The following is a 22,952-nucleotide window of genomic DNA, read 5'->3' on the forward strand; positions in this document are numbered from 1 at the left end:
CGTGTATCAAGGAGTCCCCAACCCCCGCGCACCCCCCCCTCAGAATAGGAGTCTACAAAGTCGCCAGTGCTAAAACTCTTAAAGAATGACAATAGACACTGCTTAAAAAAAAAAAAATCCTTTAATAAACAAAATTAGTCCATCTGAAACTCCCCTTTACAGTAGGGTCCTAGTCTTGGGTGGGTTGTAGCTGCGAGATTCCAGTTCCGAAGCAATCGGAGGCTCAGTGCAGACGCGGGCGAACCGGCCGGTGCTGGTACGGAGGTGCGTGGCCCGCGGAGTGGTGGCCCGGAGGGAAGTGGGGCGAGCGGCGGAGCCGGAGGGCCCAGCTGCGGTCACCGCGGGCGCGCGCACACCTCCTGCGGTCCCCACTGCCCGCGGGGCGCAAACCAGGGCCCCCGCCCCTCCCCCGCCGAGACCCAGGCGGCGGTCCCCGAAGCGTCCGGCCTGCGGGTGCAGACGGCGGGGGGCGCCAGGGCCAACAGTGTACAGTTCTTCCCGGCCGCGTCTGGAGAGTCCCGGCCTCGGCGCGCACCTCGGCCCTGCGTCAGAGCGGCGAGCAGCTCTTCCAGGAGGCGCCGCGGCCTCCCTGCGGCCCATCGGCGGTTCCGGAGCCCGGGCGGCTGAGTCACGGGCGCCGCGGCGGGCAGCTGCGCACCCCGGCCCTCTCCCGGCGGCGACGCTAGGGCCTCTGCGCCAGGCAAGTCGGGCCGCCCCCCGGCCTGGCGGCAGCGGGCGCGAGAACCGGCGGGCCCGCGCGGGGGAGGGGCGGGCCGGGCGGTGGCGGCGGCGGCGACGCGGGAGGGGGAGCCGAGCGCCGCGGCCACCCGCCCCAGGCCCGACGTGGCTCAGCTCTTTCCGTGAGGGCGGTGGTGGCCCTTAAAAGGGCCTTTGTGGTGGCATGGGGGGCCGGCTGCGGCGCGGGCGCCCCTCAGTACTCCTGAGAGGCCTGGGTGGCCTTCTTGCCCCCCGCGGGCGCCTTCGGCCCCACGGTGGCGCTGGTCTTCTTGGGCAGCAGCACGGCCTGGATGTTAGGCAGGACGCCTCCCTGGGCGATCGTCACGCCGCCCAGCAGCTTGTTGAGCTCCTCGTCGTTGCGGATGGCCAGCTGCAGGTGGCGGGGGATGATCCGCGTCTTCTTGTTGTCGCGGGCCGCGTTGCCCGCCAGCTCCAGGATCTCCGCGGTGAGGTACTCGAGCACCGCCGCCAGGTACACCGGCGCGCCGGCGCCGACCCGCTCGGCGTAGTGGCCCTTCCGCAGCAGCCGGTGCACGCGGCCCACTGGGAACTGGAGGCCGGCGCGCGACGAGCGCGACTTGGCCTTGGCGCGGGCCTTGCCGCCGGTCTTGCCGCGGCCCGACATGCTGCGCGAGGTAGAAGAGCGGTGAAAAGGGACGCCTCGAACCGAACCAACGAACTGCCGCCCGCCGCAGTCCAACTGCTGCCGCGCGCGCCCAGGGGCCGCCCTTATAAGCCCCCAGGGCACACCTCCGCGCCCTCCTGATTGGCTCTTTTCTCGAATACCCGCCTCCGGTTGGCTGCAGTTAACCCTTCCGTGACGCGCCACGGCTGAGGGAGCGCGCCCGCCGATTGGCCCAATTTGAAAACCTTTTGCCCGGGGAAAAAGGCGAGGAGGAGTGGTAGCACGCAGCCAGCCAACCCCTCCCTGAGCGAGCCAATCCACTTGAAGGGCGCCAGATTTAAACGCTACAGCTGGAGCCCAGAACCGGAAGACAGAGAGGGTGGAGTCTGAGCCACCCCAAGAGCCTCTGGGAAATCTGTGAGGGCCTAGGATTTTTAAAGGAACGGGGTCTGCGCCACTGCCTTCCCTTCCAGGTCTAGTCACTCTCCTTCTTTCTCCCTCCTCCCACCCTGCAAAGGGAAAGTGAAAGAGAGAGGAAATGGGATCCCTTCCCTCTGTGCCCCTCAAAAAGTTCTGTCCCACACCAAGACAAAGGTAACTTTAACCTTATGGCTCTCCCCGCCACTTGAAGTGTGAGGATTTCAATATTTATTCAACATGTTCCATCTGATCTCAGTTCTTTCTGTTCACTTCTTGTTACAAGGAGCCTGCTATGCTGAAAGGAAAAGGACTGGGCAGAGGGATGGACATCCTTTTGGCTCCACCAACCCTCCCAACCTACCCTCAAATGCCCATATAGGAAATATACCTACAGGAACAACAACAAGAAAAAGACAACACTTTATTGTCACCACTGGGAGCACCTGGCTCCCGCCCACCCCCGCAGTCTGCCCTTACTAATCAGAATACTTAATTTATAGTCAAATATCAAGTAATTTTAAAGCCTGTGTCCCTATCCCCCAGCCAGGGTTCTATCCCCAGGCCCAACATATTCCTTGAGAGTCCGAGTCGTGGGTAACTGCATAAAAGTGGCAGTATCCCACCTCAGGAGGCTGTAAAGACGGGATGGAAAGGGAGAGTGGCAGCTGAAGGAAGCCACAGGCAAAGTCCAACAGTCAGTAGAGGGCAAGTCATGCCCAAGATGTCAATAATCACAGCGAAACGGAATCACTAAGTATAAAATCTCGGGGAGAAGAAGAGGTGGTGGGTAGAGGCCTGGGCCAGGAGGCATTCCTGGTCAGGAAAGAGGTTGGCCTGAGTCAGGAACCCTGCAGACTGTCCAGTAAAGGGCAAGCATCGGGGGACTCAGACATCGTAGAAGAGCCGGACAAGCTGGTACCGAATGGAGAAGGTGACGGCACTGCCAAGGATCTGTGAGGAGAAACACACTAGAGTCAGAACCATGGAGAAAGGGAAACAAGGAGCTATAAAGCCCTTCCCTGACCACACCTGTAGCAGCAGCAGGAGCAAGGTCAGGTTTCTCTCATGCATGGGCCCGATGACCTTAAGGAGCAAGTTGATGAGGGTCATGTTGTTACACTCCGTGAAGCCACCATCCTCATGCTCGCTCTGGCGCACTGTCACTAGCTGGAGGCTCTCTGCTACCTGGAGGGGCCAGAGGTGGAGAAAACTTCAACTCTGCTTCAGCAATGGAGATCTGCTTCGTACTTCCAAACTCCCCTTGGATCTGATGCAGGCCTAGGATCCCCAGTCCCTGAATTCCGAATGACGGCCTAGAGCCTTACCTCCTTGTTACCCTGTTACCTTTAGAATAAAGGTGCCCAAGAAAGAGAGGTTCTTGGTCTTGAACTTGGAATAGCTCATCTCCAGTTTGCCTGTCTTGGTATTGAGTCTGCAGGGGGAAGAGAGCTTTATGTGACTGGGCCACTACTCCAAGAACTCTCCTCACTGTGGTCAATTAATAGGAAGAGCACCAAACATGGCATCAAATGATCTAAGATCTATTTCTGGCTCTGCTTACTACTGTGTGATCAGAGCTAATTAAATTATGTAGGTGAATGTGCTCTGTAATTTAGAAGGGCTAACCATGTAGAAAGAGCCCTTCTTTGGGCCCACTCCCTTTGCACAGCAGATGTATAAGGCTGGCTTTACGCATCCCAAGTGAAAAAGCTACGATGTCCCTTTCAAGCCCCAAAGTGGCTACCTGGGAATACGGTGGCGAGGGCAGGGTATGATATGCAGGAGCTGAGGCAGTGAGTAGAGGAAGTTGAACACCTGGGGCATGAAGAAGAGTAGCATGGTCTTGCTGAAGTGTCCCAAGATGCCCACCACGGCAAAGGTCATGCCAGCAAAGTAACAGAAGGTATCTCCCACAAACACCCGTGATGGGTACCTGTGTGGGGGAGAGGATCTGAGCCAGTGGTGGAGGCACTATCCATCTATTCTCTCCCACCCCCTGGGCCCTGGGCTAGCCCTGACTCTAGTTCTGGCCCAGAGGAGACTCTAGCTCTTCCAGCAACTGTCCAGGACCCAAGGCCCTGCATTCATCTCTTCCGGGGGCTCCACACCACTTCTTTCTAACTGCGACTGGGCAGGGAGCAATTGAAGAATATTTCCAACGAGAGATCCAGAAAACACTCAACATAGGTGTGCGCAGGTTTAGCCTCTCCAGGAGCTGGGTCATGACCAGGACCATACTCATTCTACAATCACATAGCTATCCCCCTAGCCACAGGCCCACTTACCAGTTATGGTAGAGCAATCCCAAGGTGGTGAAAAAAAAGGGTATCATGAAGTAGAGGGAAAAGACATGATCATCTCGACAATCACCTTTGGAAGCAGGAGAAAATGAAAGGAGAAGTTGATAGTACTTCCCTGCATATCTGGGTCCTATTTTTGTCTCTAAGTTCTGTCACAAGGGGTACTCTCCATGTCTCCCAAGTCACATTCAAGAACTCACTACGCCTTTTTTGTCACCCAGGCAATTCCTAATATTCCACTCTAGTTCATGAACCCTTCCTAAATGGGTTACTGTCTTCAGTTTAGTTTAGATCAGTCAGACCTAGGTTTGAATACCAGTTTTACTTCCTGTGTGACCTCGATCATGACATATTTAAATTCTCTTGCCCCCAGTTTCCTCCACTATAAAATATGGTTCACAAGAACCCCTGCCACATGTTACAAAATTTAAATGAGATAATGCTTTAAAAGTGGTTGTTTTTTTTTGTTTGTTTTTAAGATTTTATTTATTTGCCAGAGAGAGAAAAATAGCGCACAAGCAGAGAGAGCGGCAGGGAGAGGCAGAGAGAGAAGCAGGCTCCCCGCTAGCAAGGAGACCAGTGTGGGACTCGATCCCAGGACCCTAGGAGCATGACCGGAGCCAAAGGCAGCAACTTAACCCACTGAGCCACCCAGGCGTCCCTAAAAGTGGTTAGTTTTAATAAGCATTGATATCCATCAGCCAAAGACCACCAGAAACACACCTGCACTCAAAGCTGGGTTTACTGACTTGTAACAAGGGAAACATTGGAGACCACACACCACAGGCAACCATGGGATGCCTCAGTAAGGAGGTATTAGGAGGATTTGTTTTTAGTGATTCTGGGGAGAAAGCAAGGGGGTGGAGTTTTGCCCTAGACTGGGTGCTGTCAATCGAAGTAATTGTGTAAGTGAGCATTTCAGTTTTGTCTAAAAAACATGAGGAACTGGTATCAGAAGGAAGCAGCAATTGCTCCTGTTAGCCAGAAGAGGGAGACCTTAGTCATCTTTGAAGGATGCACAAAATGTGGTTCTGTCTATACTTGGACAAGTTTAGGAAGGGACCTGGGTTTACTCTGTATTACTCTGTATCATGGTCATAGACTGACGCTGTCTGACTTAGAAGTTCTGTGAAATGGTTTACATTCAACAAAAGACTATGGCCTACCTATTAGTGCCAATCCAACTAAAAATGACAGGGCTGCTATTTTTCTTTCTTAACATTTAATATATCTTCATATATTGCTTTTTTCCCCCGGAACTCCTCAAAGCCAGGTATCAGGCAACTTCCTTAGCACTCAGACTTCTCTTCTCTCCCTACTCCCAATCCCACCTACCTTCCAGCTCCACCAGATTGAAGATGATGATGGAAGCAGCAATGACTAGTGACTGGCCAGCCTCTAGGCCATTAATTCCTGCTAGGATATTGATGGCATTGGTACAGAACACTGCCAGCAGCCCCATGTAGACATAGTACAGGATCCCTGGGGGAAGAAGACAGAAGTGTGCCACCCATAGAAATGAGGACTTAAGGACATTCTACTGAAAAAAAGTGGTGGGGACAGAGGATTGGACGAAGGACCAACAGAAAGGATCTTAGAAGACACAGGGACAAGTCAGGGACACTTGGAAGAGAATCTGGAGTACCAGGAATGATGCTCTGCTAGGTATCTCCCAGGGTGAGGGTGTCCTGAAGTAGGGGCCACAGGGTCAGCAGTGGCAGGGCTACTCACCCAAGTCCAGGTGCAGGCCAAGAATGGGCCGGAAAGGCTTGGGCACCACAATGGTCGTGTTGCCAAAGTTGGTGAAATAGACCATGAGAAGAGGTAGTGAGGCAGCTGTAGGCAGCAGCAGCTTATGACGCCAGCGCAGATTCAGTACATCATCCGCAAAGCCCAGGAAAATCATGCAGCAGATGGCAAGGAGCGCACCTATCAGGGCCACAAACTGGGGGAGGCTCGGGCAGGTCACAGCTCAAACCTGCGCCCGCTTCACCTTTCAAAACTACCTGTCTTTTTGCTCGTTCCTCAGCCCCTCCACCCAAACCCAAACAACCCCAGCTCTCTTAGGTAGCTTCCAGACCCCGGCCACAAGCAACCGCCCCCACTCACCCACTTACTTCATGGTGCGGGAAGGCTTTACACCGCTCCTCCATAAAGCAGTTCAGGAAAGGGAAAGGGATGAAGCAGAAGAGGATGATAAGGAAAACAGCACCGCTGATCACTCCCTGGGACTCTGGGCTGTGGCCCAGCAGCAAAGGGAGGGGGCGGAGGGAGAGGAAAGGGGGCGTGGTCACTCACTAGTGCGGGCACACCAGTGCGGGCCCATCTAAGGAGGAAAGGGGGTGGGGAAGGCCACCAGTGCTGGAATCCCTGATACACCCGAGGGTCCCCTCAACCACAACATCCCTTCCCAGTGTTAGCCAGTGCTGCCCTTCGTCTCCCAGAATCCCGAGCTGTCGGCAGAGTTAGGGCTCCGTCTCCGCAGGGTCAGGCACCCCAGTTCCCGCCCGTGCCCTGCGGGCCCCTTCCTCTGCCCTTGCCTCCCGCCCGGTACCCGGGTGCCACCGCTCACATTTGCTGCCGGCCGATTTTGTTGAGGTCCTGGCCACAGAGGTGCGCGGCGATGAAGTGGCCACGGAAGGCGGGGATGAGGGTGACTGTGGCCACAAATCCCAGCAGCGAGCCGATCAAATTCACCAGTAGCGGCATTGGCAACTCCGGGAAGGCCCACATGACGACCAGGCAGGGGCCCCGCTCCGCCACCTCCTCAGCTAACGGACAAGCCGGGCGGAAGCCTTGAGCCTCCGGCAGAGAGGAGTGGCCGCTCCCCACAGGCTGGGTCTTCCCACAGCAGCCTGAACGAAACCTAACAACTCTGACTTGAGGCGCGCTCAGGACTCCCGCGAGCCTCTACAGCGCAACCTCGGCTGTGCCCCCACTGCACTTGCATACCCAGTGTTTCCTCCCGGATCTTGTTCGCAGAGCAACCAGCGTCCTGGAAGGCGGCGGCGGCCATTTTTAATATGGGCACGTAAAGAAGGGGAACCCAAATTGTTCTTTAAACTCTATCTTTATTTGAGAGTGTTCACCACGAGGGTACTGGGAAAACAACTAAATACAGACGAACAAAAGCGGATACTCTCCTAACGCCATATTTAAAATGTATAGCCCGAACCGGACAAACTCTGCCCGGTTCCAAGATGAACACCTCCTGTCCCACGTGTCTGACACCGCTTACTCCTGGTTACACGTCAGTTTTAGGTCCGCCGGCCGCAGCCGGTCACGTTTAAAGGGCCAGTACCCCGCGTTTCCTCTGGGCTACCCCTGGAGCGGGGAAGATGGCTCTTGGAAGCAACGGGGAAGGCAGGAGGGACGAGGGTGAGGAGCCTCTCCTGCTCGCGGTAGAAAACCTGTTGCCAACGTAGTCGGAAGTCAAGGTAAACGCAGCTTAATTCCCGGGAACGCAGCTACACTTCAGAAGCTGCTGCAAATTCTAAAGCCGAGACACTTGATAAGTCCCTCCCACTCCTCCCACTCCTCCCACTGCTCCCACTGCTCCCACTGCTCCCACTGCTCCCACTGCTCCCACTCCTCCCACTCCTCCCACTCCTCCCACTCCTCCTACTCCATGTTTTCCTTGTCCTCGAGTCAGGTACTTTGCCTTCATCATCCCACCTACTTCTGCCCCCGCAGCAGCAGTAGTTGCCCAGCAACCCAGCGGGGCACTTCACCACTGAAGGGACTGGCAGTGCCCTCCGGTCTTGAATTTAACCCGGGACTTGGCTTTTCCTTGGTCCTCCATTGTGCCAAGCTCCCAAATCGAGGAGGGGAGGCTGTGTCTAAGGAAGCAAGAGACTCAGCCCCACACGTGCCTTCCTGCGGGCCCTCTTCCTCCAGGTTACCGTGCCTTCTGCTTGGCACCTGTGTCCTTGCAAATAACAGTTCACCAGCTTCATTCCCTTTCATTCACCAGTGGGGTCTCAGTGGAAAATGATTTATGTTCCATAGAGAGATAACCACCATCTGGGACTACGGAGACAACTTAAGTATCCCCTCACTTTGTCCGCTCTCAGAAATCCAGAAGTCAGGTTGACTCTTTTTAGGCCGAAGATGGTCTCTCCTGCCTCTCAAAAAAAAAAAAAAAAAAAAACTACGTGTTAAATGTCCCTCCTACTTGAAGGCAGCTCTAATTAGCAACAAAAACTGCATATGTATGAAATATACTTAATATACATATAGTAATCCCAGTAACATACTTGATAGTATTCCACCAGATTTTCAGTACCTCTTATCCCACAGGTAGTGTGTGTGTGTGTGTGTGTGTGTGTGTGCATACACACACGCACGTGCGCATGCATACATGCATTTGTGTCTTTTAGACTGGAAACTCCCTAGAGGCAAGTGTTTTCTGTTCCACAGAGTATACCCCATGGGGCTAAGGACACAGAGATATATGTATACAAGGCATCCACACAATGAGTCTGTGCCTTAAAGAAGGACAAATGGCAATTGGAGCACATGGAAAGAGCAATTAGTTGTGACCAGGGAAGGTAAGTAGTCTCTCCAAAGATTTCGGTAGGTGGTAAGAGTGGAAGGGCCTCCCAAGTAGGGGAAGTGAGACTCCAGGAGCAGGTGGAAAGGAGGAGCTTGTGGGAGCCTCAGAGGAGGCAGCATTCAGTTATCTTGTTGATCAGGAGCAGGCTGAGACTCCCTGGAGGTTGGAGGGACAGCGTATCTATTTCCTTCCTTATTAGGAGTTCAGTCATAATAGATCTTCCTTCCAATCTGGCATCAGGAACCTCTGACTTTTCTCCAGAGATCATTAGCCACTCCCAACCCACGTACAACCCCCACTGGAACAGGGTTGGGAGGGGACTTGTTCAAAGACAAATCACTAGAAATTCCTCATCCAGTATACATGTTACTATCAGAACATGGTTACTGGGCTACTGGCATTACAGTATTTTTGTTCCCATGATGGAATATGCCCAGTTGATTATCAGCCTAATTAGGAGAAACAAACATAGGACTTGGCCACACTTGAAATTTTGTGCCTTTCCTGGTAAAAATTCAAACATTTGCCTGAATGTTAAAGCTGGTCCTAGAATTCACAGATCAGGTGAGTTGTCGGTGGCTTCTGCTGGTTTCTTGGGCTGAGTAAACAACATCTGAGATGCCTGTCTCCTACTTGGAGGCCCTGAGTGCCTCCCACTGAGCAAGGCCAATCTGTTGTTAAGTCGGATTGCCTGTCAAAGTCTGTCCCAAATATGTCTTACAGTGCCTAAAAAGTCCATGAGACAGCTTTGGATAGTCTGGGGCAATGACACTTGCAGGACCCTATCTGTGGCTCTTTCCAAGCAGGTGAGTCACTTTTTCCTTTTCTTCCTGCTTCTCCCCTGACAGTGTATCAGAAATTGTTAGGAGTGCCTGTGTGGCTCAGTCGTTAAGTCTCTGCCTTTGGCTCTGGTCATGGTCCTGGGGTCCTGGGATCTGGCTCCCTGCTCAGTGAGGGGCCTGCTTCTCTCTCTCCCACTCCCCCTGCTTGTGTTTCCTCTCTCTGTTTCTCTCCGTCTGTCAAATAAATAAATAAAATCTTTAAAAAAAAAAAAAAAAGTTGTTAGCTGAAAAGCAAGCCCCAAGATCTCCCATTCCATTGAGATAACATGAGCTTTCAAAAGATGCAAACAATATAGAAATTCTTAGTGTTGGCATGTATAAGGGAATGTCTTGTTAGACTTAAAATTACAAAGGATTTACTAATCCCTACTATATTTGTGGGAAACTTTTACGTACTGCAGGGACACAAAATGATATAAATACACTCCCCTTCCCCCCAGCAGAGTCTGCTTTAGCATATTAAAGCATCTTGGTTGAATATGAGAAAAGACAGATGACTGTGACAGGGGCCCCACTCTTTTATTTTTTTTTAAGATTTTATTTATTTGTTTTATTTTATTGGGTTGGGACAGAGGGAGAGGGAGAGAATCCCAAGCAGACTCCACGCTGAGCATAGAACCTGATATGGGGTTCAGTTCCACAACCCCGTGATCACGATCTGAGCCAAAACCAAGACTTGAACTGAGCCACCAAGGTGCCCTTATAGGGTCCCCGCTCTTTTTTTTTTCCTTAAGATTTTACATATATATTTAAAGATTTTATTTATTTATTTATTTTGACAGAGAGAGTGAGTCAGTACAAGCAGGGGGAGCAGGAGAGGGAGAAGTGCAAGGCTCGATCCCAGGACCCTGAGATCATGACCTGAGCGGAAGGCAGACGCTTAACCAACTGAGCTACCCAGGCTCCCCAAGATCTTATATATATTTTTAAAATATTTTATTTATTTCCTTATTTAAGAGAGAGAGAGAGCATGCCAGCACAAGCAAGTGGAGCAGCAGGCAGAAGGAGAGAAAGAAGCAGGCTCCCCACTGAGCAGGTTCCATCCCAGAAGATCCCCGGGACCACAACCTGAGCCAAAGACAGACACCCAATGATGAGCCACCCAGGGACCCAAAGATGTTTTTATATTTGAGAGAGAGAATGAGAGAGAGAGAGAGCATGAGCAAGGGGAGGGGAAGGAGGAGGGGGGCCAGGGAGAGAGACAAGGGGAACAGGGAGGGAGCCCGCTGAGTAGGGTGTCCAACATGGGGCTCAATCCTAGGACACCAAGGTCATGACCTGAGTAGAAGTCAGACGTTTAACTGACCGAGCCACCCAAGTGGCCTAACAGGGTTACCACTTTATTTTTTATATTTTATTTATTTTTTTTAAGATTTTATTTATTTATTTGACAAAGAGAGATCACAGATAGGTAGAGAGGCTGGCAGAGAGAGAGAGAGAGAGAGAGGGAAGCAGGCTCCCCGCCGAGCAGAGAGCCCAATGTGGGACTCGATCCCAGGACCCTGAGATCATGACCTGAGCCGAAGGCAGTGGCTTAACCCACTGAGCCACCCAGGGGCCCCCAGGGTTACCACTTTAAAGCAGCTTCCTCGTGAGTGGGAAAAGCAGACATAAACAATCAGCTAGACTTTAAGACAGAATAAGTGCTAGAGATCTAAGTAACAAGTGGAAGGAAGAGTAGTGGGGCTAACATGGGAGACTCACGTGAGACTGAACCATGAAGCAGTATGTGGCCACCCAGAGCCCAGCGCTTAGTGGAGGAGTTCAGGAAATAAATCCAAGAACTCAGAGAACTGAGATCCCTAGGAGGTTGGAGGGTTCCTGAAGAAGGATTCCTGGGGAGGAGTGTCTGCATGTGCACCTAGGCAACTTCTTATATAACCTGCTTCCCTAGCTCTAGCCATTTTGCCCAATAACAGCTTACTCTTGGGGTCTGGCCCTGAGTTCTCTCCTCCCTTCATTGCATGTCTTTTTCTCCCTTTATGACTAGAAACTTCATTCTCGGGGCACCTGGCTGGCTCAGTTGGAGAAGCATGAGATTCTTGATCTCAGGATCCTGGGTTTGAGCCCCATGTTGGGTGTAGAGATTAATTTTTTAAAAATTAATAAACTTTTAAAAAATGCTAGGAATCTTCCATGATTTTTGGTGTCCAGTGATGATGCACGGGCAGGGCTATAGCAAGGCTTGTCCATCACCAGCCATCTCCCCATCGTTCCTTACAGTGAATTCCTAGCATCCCAGGCTACCCCACCGCTTCCTCTGGTTCAGGAACCCTGTTGCTGACCTGCCAGATCCTGCCTAGCTCTGCAGCCCCACACTTCAGAAGGCATTGTATTCCCAGATACTCATTCCTTGGACTTACTGACTGTATTGAGGAAAGAGATTAATACCTTCCCTGTTACCTATCTGGGAGCTGAACCCTTGGCCATATGTAGCTGGAGAAGAAGGGTCTTTTGGGGAATGGGGGTTCCTTTGAATCCTGTTGCAAGAGTTCCCTCCCCCTCCCTTCAGAGGGAAATGACAAGCCCCTGTCCTATACAGATGGAATCGACTCCCCCAAATCTAGGAGAAAGGATGGATCCTTAGGCCAGAGTGTACCTGTAGCATCATTTTGTGTGTGTTTGTTGGGATATCACATATTTGGATGGCATCACATTTTCTGGCTGAGTCTATTGATAGTCCACTGCTACACTGCCAGCTCCCTTCTCATTACCACCTCTTCTACACGTGCTCCATAGGCAGGAGCTGTTACTATGGAAATATATTATTTTTAAAAACAGCAACAGCCCCAGGCTTGGGAAGTATCTCCAGAACAAACCCACACTAGCAAGGAGGTTAATAGGGTGTTCCTGAATCCCAGCTCCTAGTGGGAGGGAGGTGGTGGTGGTGGAGGGGGCTTAATATTCCATGTTCTATTCTCAGAGTCTACCAGGTTCAGGTTCTTTCCGGTCAGTATCTCCTGGACTACTGCCAGGCACTTCTATCTGGGAGGGATGCTCTGCACTTATTTATCCAGGGCCTTGTTTAGACCAAGAAATGGGAAGGTGCTGAGCCTGACGGTGTTGAGAGAAGGGGGCGACGCTATCCACGGGGTTCAGGTCCTTCTTAACCCCCACAACGCGTCTAAACTAGAAATCTAAGCTGCGCAGAGGAAATCAGAGGCGGTATCTCAAGTGAGTGAAGTTACTCCTGCTGTGAGCTCAGGGGAAGGAGAGTACCCCGATTTCAGTATGGGGCGGGGTGGTCAAAGATCCCGCCTATTTTCAACCCCGGAACCTCCTCCACTCTGTGTGGTCCTCCCGCCCTCCTCCAAGCCCTGGAGCCCCGGGCTCGCCAAGCCCCGCCCAGCGCGGGTGCGGCTCCTTTAAGGGCGGGGGGGGCGGGGCGCCGGCCGTGTTGTCAGTGTCAGCTTTGCGCACGCAGCCCTTCCGGAGCCGGTGCCGGTCCTCGATCCCCCACGTCTCTGCAGACGAGTCCCCGCCCGGGTCCGGGAGGGCCCGCGCCGTGGGAGGAGTCGGGCGCTGGCCGGAGACTAACCCAGGTCGGACTGCCGGACCAACCAAGGAGGGAACCGGCCGGCGCAAAGAGGGACCCCGACGTCGCGACCCCCCAGGACTCCTCTCATCGATCTGTGTGTGGCACCCGCTAGTTCCGGACACCCAGCTCCGCAGAGCCCCCGAGCCCGCGCGCGCCCAGCCCCGGGGGAGCCCGCCCCCGCCCCGCGGCCCGCCCGGGCCATGCTCCCCCGGGGCAGCGGCTGAGCCCGAGCCGGGGCCCGGATCGGAGCCCGCGCGGAGCATGGATCCGGGCTGGTGGCAGCAGGACGTGGGCTGGGCGGCTCTACTGATCCTTTTCGCCGCCTCGCTGCTCACGGTGTTTGGCTGGCTGCTACAGTATGCCCGGGGCTTGTGGCTGGCGCGGGCCCGTGGGGGCCGGGGCCCGGGACCCGCCTTAGCTGCGGAGCCCGCGGGCTCCCTGCGGGAGCTGGGCGTATGGCGCTCGCTGCTGCGGCTGCGGCCGACTCGGGCCGGCGCCCCCGAGGAGCCGGGCGTCCGGGGCCTCCTGGCGTCGCTCTTCGCCTTCAAGTCTTTCCGAGAGAACTGGCAACGGGCTTGGGTGCGAGCGCTGAACGAGCAGGCCTGCAGGGACGGGGTGAGTTGGAAAGGAGCACCTGAGTGTTCCCCTCACTCAGCCTTTCCTTCCAAGGGAGGGAGGGAGGTCTGCTTGTGCCTGGAGGGCCAGATGGGGGTGGGGATCAGCTGGAGAACCCTATGGCTTCTCTTCCCCTCTGGGATTAGAGAAAAGGGTGCAGGTGAGGCTGGAGGTTGTGGAAATCTAACCATGTCCCATATTCTGTATTCTGTGGTGGAGGTACTCTCTGGCTCCAAACCCCAGCACAAGTTGCTGTTCTCATAGCAACGCTAATCCCTGGGCCTGAAGGCACTTCCGTGTAGCCTGGGTGCTGGCTGTGTTGGAGGAACAGGGATAGCAGGGAAACAAGTGCACCTGCGGAAGGAATTTGCCTGGTCCTCATGCCACCACACCCAGTTAACATTTCATGCCCCTAATCCCTGGTTTGACCAGGCAGATAGATCCCCAAGGAGCCTGAATTACCAACCCCGCCAAGCCTTTAGTAATTTTACTGATACAGACTAGCACATCCTCCTTTTTGCTGACCTGCAGTATATATATTGAGGAAAAGGTGTTAAGGTGGAGAGCAGATCTCTGCCCCTCTCAGTGGATGAGCCTGGAGCTGCCCCTTGAGGGTCAGTCACAAACCAGCCCAACCTACTTCCTCCCATTGCACCATGGGCATCTGGTCTCCCAGGAAGTAGGGCAGGAAGCGTGGTCATAAGACTGAGGTAGGGTGGGAGGTAGAGGCCTCCCTGTCATGGGGCCCTCTCCCATCCTGGCGCAATGATCTCTCTTCGCCCTCACTGTCTATCAGCCTCCTGCCCAGAGGGTTCTCTAGCTCCAGCTCCCACTAGGGCTTTGCTAGCTCCCCAGATGCCTGGAAGCAAACGTGGCCACACAAGAAGTTGCCCAGTCTCCTCTGTCCAGCTAGCCAGCAGAAAGCCAGACGGCTTCTGTTAGTCCACATCTTGAACTCATCCCTCCACCCAGTTTTTCCTGTACCTTGTCCCTAGGTCAGGAGTGGCTCCTCGGGACAGCTGACTCAGCTGGACATTGGCCTCCCTTGCAGGGGGTGGGGAGATTGGGGTTCCAAGCATCCATCTCCCCATCTCCCTGGGCCTGGCCTTCAAACAAGCCAGCAACAGGAACAGAGAAGTTGGTATTCTCTGATTTGCCAGGCTCATGAGTCCCGTGAATTTGTTTCCTCCCATCCCAAGACCCAAGGAAGGGCAGCCAGCTCAATTTGTGCCCCCTCCTCAATTCTTCTTCCCATCTTCTCTCTGGATGGTGCTTCAGTAGGCTGTTTCCATTGCTGTGTAAGAATTAGGAAGCTCTTTCAAGACCTAAGCTAAGCAGCTTTCTGCTGCCTAATACCACCCTGCTGTTTGCCTTGAGGAATTAGCTCGGTCCCGGACCCTTGAGCCCTCTGAGCTTGCTTTTCTTCCCAGTCCCTCTGGGAAAGTTCCCCAAGGCCATGCTGAGCTAGTCTTCAACCTCAACAATATGGATAGGGTCATACCCTTGAATGTCCGCATCCTACTTATCTGGAAGAAGCCTTAGCCTCGTTTCTTCAACTCTTATCTTGATTTAAGTGGCCTTGCTTCCTTTACCCTTAGCTCAGCCGTGTCCCTCTCTCCCCAGTTATATGGATGTACCAACCAAAACCTTTATTACTATTTTTTTCTATGCACACCTTTCTTTGGGGGTAGGTTGGGGGATGAAGAAGAAGGTGAGGGGAGAAGAGGGAGGCTCCTGATAATTCTAGGAGAAATCTAGGGTCTTCTGCTCAAGGTGATTTGATCTTTGAGGTGGTCTAGCTCCACGGCTCTCCCTAGTAACTGCAGGCCCCAGAGGGGTGTGGTTCTAGGGGAACACTTCCTGTCCTAAAGCCCTGAGCCAAGGAGGGGCCAGCAGCCAGCCTGCAGCCTCCGCAGTGCCAGGGCCCAGCCAATAACTGAGCAGGCCAGCCCTGTGGGGGGCAGCTCCAGAGACCTGAGCCTCTGTCCACATTACTCCCTCAGAGTTCCATCCAAATCGCCTTTGAGGAGGTGCCCCAGGTCCCACCCAGAGCCAGCATTAGTCATGTGACCTGCGTAGACCAATCGGACCGCACCATGGTAAGGGTTTGTGGGGCACTGCCTTCCACAGGGCCTGAGGGGGGGCTGATCCCAAGAGTTCTTTTTAGTCTGAGGGCTCTTCACTTGGAGTCTCTAAATGCCTTTGGCATCCAAGGACTGGGTTCGGGAGGTCTGAGAGCCGCATTCAAATTACATGCGTAATGGGGCACATGTGTATGTATATGCATTTTTCTGGACAGGGAGTCTTTGGGTTTTATTTAATTCTTTTATGGGCTTGTGACCCCAAAGAAGTGAAGTCCCAAGGAAAAGCAGGTGGGGTGGGCTCTTTATAGGGCAGAGCGAAGCAGGGTTGAGCCCCCGTCCTCTCATCACACCTGACCCTCGTTGCCTCCGTGCCTTGCTGGTCTCAGGTGCTGCATTGCCAGCTCTCTGCTGAGGAGGTGATGTTCCCAGTCTCTGTGACCCAGCAGTCCCCCGCTGCCGTCTCCATGGAGACCTACCACGTCACTCTGACACTGCCACCAACACAGGTGGAGGGGGATGTGGGAAACCGAGTTGGGCAGGGGGTGGTTCAAGGCCTCAGCCTTGCATTTGGGTTCCTCTCTGGGACAGAATCAGGGAAGGGAGGGTCCTGGGGAGTAGGGAGTCAGTTGGAGGCATGAGGCAAGTCAACCCACCCCTTTGTCCATCCCCCGCAGTTGGAAGTCAGCCTGGAGGAAATCCCTGACGAGGGGCTGCTCGTGTCCTGGGCCTTTACTGATCGCCCAGACCTCAGCCTGACGGTGCTTCCCAAGCTGCAGGCCAGGGAGGTAAGGGGGCAGGCTGGGGCGGAAGAGGCAGAGCAGGGAGGCTATGCAGAGCTGGGGGCCCCATCTCTTTGTTTCTTCACCATGCAGAGAGGCGAGGAGCAGGTGGAGCTCTCCACGATTGAAGAATTGATTGAGGACGCCATCGTCAGCACCCAGCCGGCCATGATGGTCAACCTCAGGGCTTGCTCTGTGCCTGGAGGCCCGGTAAGTAAGTCCTCAAAGCAAATCGTTTGTAAGCGGAATGTCCCCAGTGTGCTCTGTTGGGATTCCTGTTCTTTTTACCTCCTTCTGCTCTTAGGTGCCCAGTGAGAAGCCACCCATGGTGCCCCAGGCACAGCCTGCCATCTCCAGACCTACACGGTTATTCCTACGGCAGCTTCGAGCATCTCACCTGGGAAGTGAGTTGGAAGGTAAGAGCCAGAAGCAGCTGGGGGACTGCCAAGGCTATGGGTGCAGGTGTTCCCTGCCCTTCTGCCAAGGGTGTGGCTTCATTATTCCTCAGTGGCTTCCTGTCTTTGATCTGAGCATCATCTAATTTCTGGTTCCTCCCAGGCACTGGGGAACTGTGCTGTGTAGCTGAGCTCGACAACCCAGTGCAACAGAAGTGGACCAAGCCCGTGAGCGCTGGTCCCGAGGTGGAGTGGACCGAGGACCTGGCCCTGTAAGGAGTGACTCCTCCACCCCCACCCCTGCTCTCATGGGCAGACTGAGGATCAAACCCTTCCAGCATAGCTCTGGCATGAATCAGCTCTGCTGTCAGTATACTCTTTTGTGAGCCCCAATTGTATGCCAGGCCCTGGCCTAGGTCCTGGGGATACGAACATGACCAAGTTGATTGCCGGCTCCAGGCAGAGACAGATGTACTTAAAGAAGATGGGATAAGAGCTCCAGTCAAGATTTGCCCTGGGCATGCTTAAATGGGGGAGATTAATTCCCACAGGGGGCTAATAAAGATCAGAGTAGGCTTCGTGGAGGAGGTGGCATTTAAACCACACCTTACAGCAAGAATAGGATTTCAGGGGCACCTGGGTGGCTCAATGGGTTAAAGCCTCTGCCTTCGGCTCAGGTCATGATCCCAGGGTCCTAGGATTGAGCCCCGCATCCGGCTCTTTTCCTCCTCTCTCTCTCAGCCTACCTGCGATCTCTCTCTGTCAAATAAATAAATAAAATCTTTAAAAAAAAGAATAGGATTTCAACAGAATGTGACAGAAAAGTGTTTTTGGCAGAGGAAACAGCCTGAGCAAAGGGAAGGTGGTGGTTTGACATAGAGAGAGAGAGACAGGGAGGGCAAGACCAGGGAGGATCCATGCCCAGTGTACTGCGCAGAACCCTGTCCTATTCCCTTGGTAAGAGAGGGTGTTTGTTTTTTCCATTTTTAAAAAAATTTCATTGATTTAAGTGATCTCTCCACCCAATGTGGGGCTCCATCTCATGACCCTGACATCAGGAGTCACGTGCTCTTCCACAACTCAGCTGGCCAGGTGCCCCTGGAAGAGAGAATATTTTTGGAGAGCAGGAGTTAATCCAATTGGAGCCCTTGTTCCTGCTTGTTTATGTACATCCCTCTTTGCCTCTGGCTTGTGATCAGTTCGAGGGTGGGTTTGGTTTGCTAATTGTCACCCTCCCTGCCTCACTTCCCCTTGGCCACAGGGATCTGGGCCCCCAGAGCCGGGAGCTGAGCCTCAAAGTGCTGAAGAGCAGCAGCTGCGGAGACTGTGAGTAAGGGGCAGGGAGGAGCCCCTCTGCTGGGTGCTGAGTGGGGCCTGGTCATGGGCCCAGCTCACAATGCTGTCCCTTTCCCCAGCTGAAATCTTGGGCCAGATCACACTGTCTGTGGGCCCCCCTTCCAGACCTCTGTCCCGAAGACAGGTCTGCCCACTCACCCCTGGGCCGGGAAAAGCCCTGGGACCTGCGGCCACCATGGCAGTAGAGGTAAGAAGCTGAGCCCAGGGGGGTTGACCGGAGGACACCGGGGACTGGGGAAGGGCAGTCTTTGAGTTCCGCCTCTTTGCTCTTCTCCTTCTGGGCAGCTTCAGTATGAGGAGGGTTCCCCCCGGAACCTGGGCACTCCAACTCCCTCCACTCCACGCCCCAGCATCACACCCACCAAGAAGATCGAGCTAGACCGGACCATCATGCCTGATGGCACCATTGTGACCACAGTCACCACCGTCCAGTCCCGGCCCCGTGTAGAAGGGAAACTAGGTAAAGAGAAGGGAGCCCAGTTCGAGCCAGGATCCCCTGGCTGCAGACCCGTGTGGGGCAGGGAAGGGCAAGGGAAGCCCTAATTCCAGCTCCTCCTGTTTTCCAGCCACAACTTCCTTCCACAATCTTTGTCTCTCAGACCTCCCCTTACATCCTTCCTTTTCCCCACTGTTCCTCTCCCGCCAACCATCCTGGGATCCTGGGTCTGCCGGGCCCTCCTGCAGGACCCTTGCCCTTCTGTCTCCCCCGTTCCCTGCTGTCTTTTCACAGGTCTCCTGCCAGCCCTTTCCCCAGACCCAGGCACCTAGTTGTCCCTCCCTCTACCCTCAACCTTCTAGCACCTTTGGGATCTGCCAGCTAACCCAGTGACCTCTGTGATACTTGTCTCACTCCTGGGGGCCCTCCATGACATTCTTCCCATCTCTGGGGTCCCAAGGGGCTCCCTCTGCCCCCAGGCATCTTCATGGCATCTCCCCACGCCCTGGGTGGGCCCCACGACCCTTCCCCGCACTCCCATTGGTTCCCGTGGTGTCTTTTTGCCCCCCTGGCATCTTATTAATCACCCGTGTGATTAACTGTCCCTTAGGCACCCCTGCCCTCTGAGTCAGCCAAAGCCTGCATCTCAATACAGTAGGGGGTGGGGGCCACTTTAAGGCACCTCCCAGCTCACTGACCCTCCCCCACCCACCAGACTCCCCCTCCCGCTCCCCGTCCAAGGTGGAGGTGACTGAGAAGACGACAACTGTGCTGAGTGAGAGCAGCGGCCCCAGCAGTACCTCCCACAGCAGCAGCCGTGAGTGGGGGATCGGGAGGTGTGAGTGTCGGAGGGCACGGGGGCCCCAGAGTCAAGAAGCCATTTTGTGTGGGACCCAGGAGCCAGGGAGCAGTCAGGTTATCCAGCCTCTGTACCCCCCCCAGCAGGGGAGAGCCACCTTTCCAACGGCTTGGACCCTGTCGCAGAGACAGCGATTCGTCAGCTCACTGAGCCCAGCGGGCGGGCAGCCAAAAAGACACCCACCAAGCGTAGCACTCTTATCATCTCTGGCGTTTCCAAGGTAACATGGCTCTGAGGAGAGGAGCTGGGATAGGGAGAAAGCCCTGATGGGTCACTCCTGCCCATTAAAACATGTCGCTCCTGCCAGGTGCCCATTGCTCAGGACGAGTTGGCACTATCTCTGGGCTATGCGGCATCCCTGGACGCCTCCATGCAGGAGGACGCAGGAACCAGTGGGGGTCCCTCCTCCCCGCCCTCAGACCCACCAGCCACGTCCCCAGGACCCCTCGATGCCCTCTCCAGCCCCACCAGCGTCCAGGAAGCAGATGAGACAACACGTTCGGACATTTCTGAGAGGCCATCTGTGGATGACGTTGAGTCGGAAACAGGGTCTACCGGTGCGCTGGAGACCCGCAGCCTCAAGGATCACAAAGGTGGGGAGACATTGGCAGCACCCCCTCCCTTTCTTTTATGCCCAGTATCAGGACCTGGGTCCTACTGGACACTTAGGGGAATGGGATTCTCAACCCAGTTTTGCCTTCTCCTTCCTCTGCTAAGGGATCCCCAGAGTTCCCAGCCTGTTTCAGCCAAGCCAGAGTAGAGAAGGAAAACTTACTGCCTAGGCTCCTGGCCTGGGTCTGACAGGCCGCCAGTGACAGCAAGGGAGGCCGGAGTCGTTCTCTTTACCTACACTTTTCTTCTTGGGTCTAAGCACATATGTTCTCTCCTATGGTTTTCTTTTCTTTTCTTTTCTTTTCTTTTTTAAGATTTTATTTATTTATTTGACAGAGAGAGATCACACGTAGGCAGAGAGGCAGGCAGAGAGAGGAAGGGAAATAGGCCTCCCGCTGAGCAGAGAGCCTGATGTGGGACTCGATCCCAAGACCCTGAGATCATGACCTGAGCCGAAGGCAGCGGCTTAACCCACTGAGCCACCCAGGCGCCCCTCCTATGGTTTTCTTTTTTTCCTCCCCGCCGCCTTCCATTCTGTACTCTCTTCCTTATGAGTATAAGGAATCCTACCCCGGGATCAACTCTAGAAATGTCCTTCTAGCAACCACATAGCTGGCCCAGGGATTGGCGTGGTGCTTTTCTCACTTCTAAGGATGAGGGGCTTGCCCCCCACATTTTTATCCCTCTGCCAATGAGTCTGTCAACCACAAATGTATTTAACTGTGACTTAAGCCTTCATCACTTCTTGGGATAATGAGATTCCTAAGTCCAAAGCCCGCTGTGTAAGCACTTTTCTCATTATGTTGGTTCTGAATTTACCTCCCTGAGGTTTTCCAGCTGCCCCGCTTCCTGCTTACATCCTGGAATTTGGTTGACGAGTCAGTGCCTACCTTGTCCTTCTATGACTTTATGGGCTTTTAGGAGTACCCTCTGCTCAGCCTTTGTCTTCCCATAGTAGAAGCCCAGTTGTCAGTCTGGTGCTCAGCGGCAGTAGCCAGCAGTGCACACATGAATCCCATAAGCACCTCCATTTTTCTCCTTAGGAAAGATAGAAGGCATATTTTGTCTCTACTTTCTTTTGTAAGGAAGCCTGGCTTTTAGACGGAGGAACTGCTTCTGTATCTTCAACCCCTGCGCGCTTGGTCCTTTCTCTGCTCCCCATCTCACCCCAAGCGAGCTGTGCCCCCTCTTTCTGCCTCAGCCTCCCCTCTTCCCCCACAGTGAGTTTCCTGCGCAGTGGCACGAAGCTTATCTTCCGCCGGAGGCCTCGCCAGAAGGAAGCTGGTCTGAGCCAATCACACGACGACCTCTCCAACACCACGGCCACACCCAGTGTCCGAAAGAAGGCCGGCAGCTTTTCTCGCCGCCTTATCAAGCGCTTTTCCTTCAAATCCAAACCCAAGGCCAATGGCAATCCCAGCCCCCAGCTCTGAGGGCCCTTCTCACCTCCTGAGCTAGGAGAGGGCAGGAGTCCTCTCAGCCCACCCCCCACATCCTCTTCCATTCCCCTTCCTGGATTCCCAACAGCCTGGGCCAGGGAAGCCCTCTGGGTTCCAGGAAGCCCTGTGCACCCTGGGCTGTGGGGCCAGTTGGAAGGGTACTTGCAACGGGAAGCATGAGACAGGCGGGCACCCGTTGCTGAGGACGCCGAAGAGGGAGTGGATGGCTGGGAGTGAGAGGAGGGCTCCGTCCCTGCACATGTGGGCATTCCTCAGAACTGGTTGCCTGCTGTTGACATTGGCCCCTCAGAGGAGCCCCAGGGTGCTCAGCTCCTCAGCTGGTCCTTCCTCCCCTATTTATTCTCTTTTCTATTTATATGTGTGGTCCAGGACCCTCAGCGAACAGATCAGAGAGGGCATTTCTCCCAGGTGACCCTTCTTTTCCTGTCCCAGGAGGGTAGGCAGTTAATTCCCTTTGGGACAGGACTCCCATGTCTCCCTCAGGTCCCCACTCTGACCAGCACCAGTGTCTGCCTCTGGGGACATTGGCAGCTCACAGAAAGCCGGGCCGGTGCCCCGGAAGGGGGGCAGGTACTCCCCACCTCCCTGCCTCCCCTTCTGCTCCTCATCCTTCCCTCCCCTTTATTACTGTTTTTGTACTTGATGCCTTCTCCGTGAGCAGTGGCTCTGTTGGAAGGAGGGAGCCAGGAGATGGGTGGAAGCCTTCCCCAGAGAAATGGCTTCAGGGGCTTCATTAAAGACTGTGATGATAATGGCACAAGAGCAGGGCTACACCTCTGTGTGTTGGGAGATGATGATGTCCATTGCTGTGTGATGGCTTGGAATTTAATTTATTAAATTAAAGTCAAATTGGAGTTTGTAAAGTGGTTATCCTTTGAAAGGTCAGTGAGCAGCAAGGCTGTGGTGTTGGTAGGGTGGGAAGATCAGGGACGGGGGGCCCAGATAGTGTGGTGGGATAGATAACACACATGTTGGGTCTGTTAAGAAGTTCATGCAGGGAAGAAGGGATACATGGAGAGACGATGGGAGAACAAGTCTTTGAGGGGTGAAGTCATAGCAAAAAACATCAATCAGAGAAAAAAGTAAAAAAACTCGTACAGGCATCTTCATTCCCCTTTCTTGAATAGGTTGCTCCTTCCAGGATATGATAGGATCCTAAGCATGGATTCTGGATCTAGATGGCCTAGATTTGAGTCTCAGCTCTTCTAATTACCTGTGTGACCTCGGGCAAGTTACGTTACCACAGAGTGCCTCAGTTTTTTCATCTGTAAAATGGGAACTGTGATAGTAGCTATGACTTGGTTGTGGCTGAGAAGTAAATGCGTGAAGTGCTTACTA

General features: G+C 54.1%; 3 protein-coding genes and 1 long non-coding RNA gene across 8 annotated transcripts; 2 read left to right on the plus strand and 2 right to left on the minus strand.

Moving 5' to 3' along the window:
- Nucleotides 1–104: 104 nt before the first annotated feature.
- On the minus strand, nucleotides 105–1,466 carry LOC116600137 (histone H2AX). Its single transcript, XM_032360257.1, has one exon. It carries the CDS (start codon nucleotides 1,361–1,363, stop codon nucleotides 932–934), a length of 432 nt encoding a protein of 143 aa, XP_032216148.1. The 5' UTR covers nucleotides 1,364–1,466; the 3' UTR covers nucleotides 105–931.
- A 718-nt stretch (nucleotides 1,467–2,184) lies between these two features.
- DPAGT1 (dolichyl-phosphate N-acetylglucosaminephosphotransferase 1) lies at nucleotides 2,185–7,097 on the minus strand. 4 transcript variants are annotated; one of them, XM_032360249.1, is made up of 9 exons: nucleotides 6,656–7,086; nucleotides 6,201–6,321; nucleotides 5,815–6,028; nucleotides 5,419–5,565; nucleotides 4,069–4,153; nucleotides 3,528–3,716; nucleotides 3,128–3,215; nucleotides 2,813–2,968; nucleotides 2,185–2,734 (listed from the first exon to the last, which is right to left on the minus strand). In XM_032360249.1, the coding sequence occupies exons 1-9, from the start codon at nucleotides 6,814–6,816 to the stop codon at nucleotides 2,669–2,671; spliced, it is 1,227 nt and encodes a 408-aa protein (XP_032216140.1). In that variant the 5' UTR covers nucleotides 6,817–7,086; the 3' UTR covers nucleotides 2,185–2,668. The 4 variants fall into 4 exon arrangements, with proteins under 4 accessions (XP_032216140.1, XP_032216139.1, XP_032216142.1 ...); XM_032360248.1 differs by having other exon boundaries at nucleotides 2,185–2,968; nucleotides 6,656–7,097; XM_032360251.1 differs by lacking the exon at nucleotides 6,201–6,321 and having other exon boundaries at nucleotides 2,185–2,968; nucleotides 5,815–6,012; nucleotides 6,656–6,730.
- A 231-nt stretch (nucleotides 7,098–7,328) lies between these two features.
- Nucleotides 7,329–9,498, plus strand: LOC116600139. The gene is made up of 3 exons (XR_004289516.1): nucleotides 7,329–7,520; nucleotides 8,503–8,633; nucleotides 9,362–9,498. It is a non-coding gene; the product is annotated as an uncharacterized LOC116600139 (long non-coding RNA).
- Nucleotides 9,499–12,854: 3,356 nt separating this feature from the next.
- On the plus strand, nucleotides 12,855–22,952 carry C2CD2L (C2CD2 like). Of its 2 annotated transcripts, none has more exons than XM_032360242.1 (14): nucleotides 12,855–13,633; nucleotides 15,637–15,732; nucleotides 16,104–16,223; nucleotides 16,392–16,502; nucleotides 16,590–16,706; nucleotides 16,801–16,912; nucleotides 17,055–17,163; nucleotides 18,153–18,217; nucleotides 18,307–18,434; nucleotides 18,533–18,707; nucleotides 19,399–19,500; nucleotides 19,626–19,762; nucleotides 19,850–20,135; nucleotides 21,376–22,952. In XM_032360242.1, exons 1-14 carry the CDS (start codon nucleotides 13,280–13,282, stop codon nucleotides 21,585–21,587), a joined length of 2,124 nt encoding a protein of 707 aa, XP_032216133.1. In that variant the 5' UTR covers nucleotides 12,855–13,279; the 3' UTR covers nucleotides 21,588–22,952. The 2 variants fall into 2 exon arrangements, with proteins under 2 accessions (XP_032216133.1, XP_032216134.1); XM_032360243.1 differs by having other exon boundaries at nucleotides 19,629–19,762.

Source organism: Mustela erminea, chromosome 9 (genome assembly GCF_009829155.1).
Source record: "Mustela erminea isolate mMusErm1 chromosome 9, mMusErm1.Pri, whole genome shotgun sequence".
NCBI lineage: Eukaryota > Metazoa > Chordata > Mammalia > Carnivora > Mustelidae > Mustela > Mustela erminea.

Excerpts from the sequence above, each read along its gene's own strand:
- LOC116600137 (XM_032360257.1), bottom strand. The coding sequence starts at position 1,363 with ATGTCGGGCCGCGGCAAGACCGGCGGCAAGGCCCGCGCCAAGGCCAAG.
- DPAGT1 (XM_032360248.1), bottom strand. The coding sequence starts at position 6,816 with ATGTGGGCCTTCCCGGAGTTGCCAATGCCGCTACTGGTGAATTTGATC. Across the intron at positions 5,566-5,814 it reads TGGCCTGCACCTGGACTTGG|GGATCCTGTACTATGTCTAC; the intron begins GTGAGTAGCCCT and ends TTCTTCCCCCAG. Across the intron at positions 3,216-3,527 it reads CCTCGCCACCGTATTCCCAG|ACTCAATACCAAGACAGGCA; the intron begins GTAGCCACTTTG and ends TTCCCCCTGCAG.
- C2CD2L (XM_032360242.1), top strand. The coding sequence starts at position 13,280 with ATGGATCCGGGCTGGTGGCAGCAGGACGTGGGCTGGGCGGCTCTACTG. Across the intron at positions 16,503-16,589 it reads CCAAGCTGCAGGCCAGGGAG|AGAGGCGAGGAGCAGGTGGA; the intron begins GTAAGGGGGCAG and ends TTCACCATGCAG. Across the intron at positions 16,913-17,054 it reads CCTGGGAAGTGAGTTGGAAG|GCACTGGGGAACTGTGCTGT; the intron begins GTAAGAGCCAGA and ends GGTTCCTCCCAG.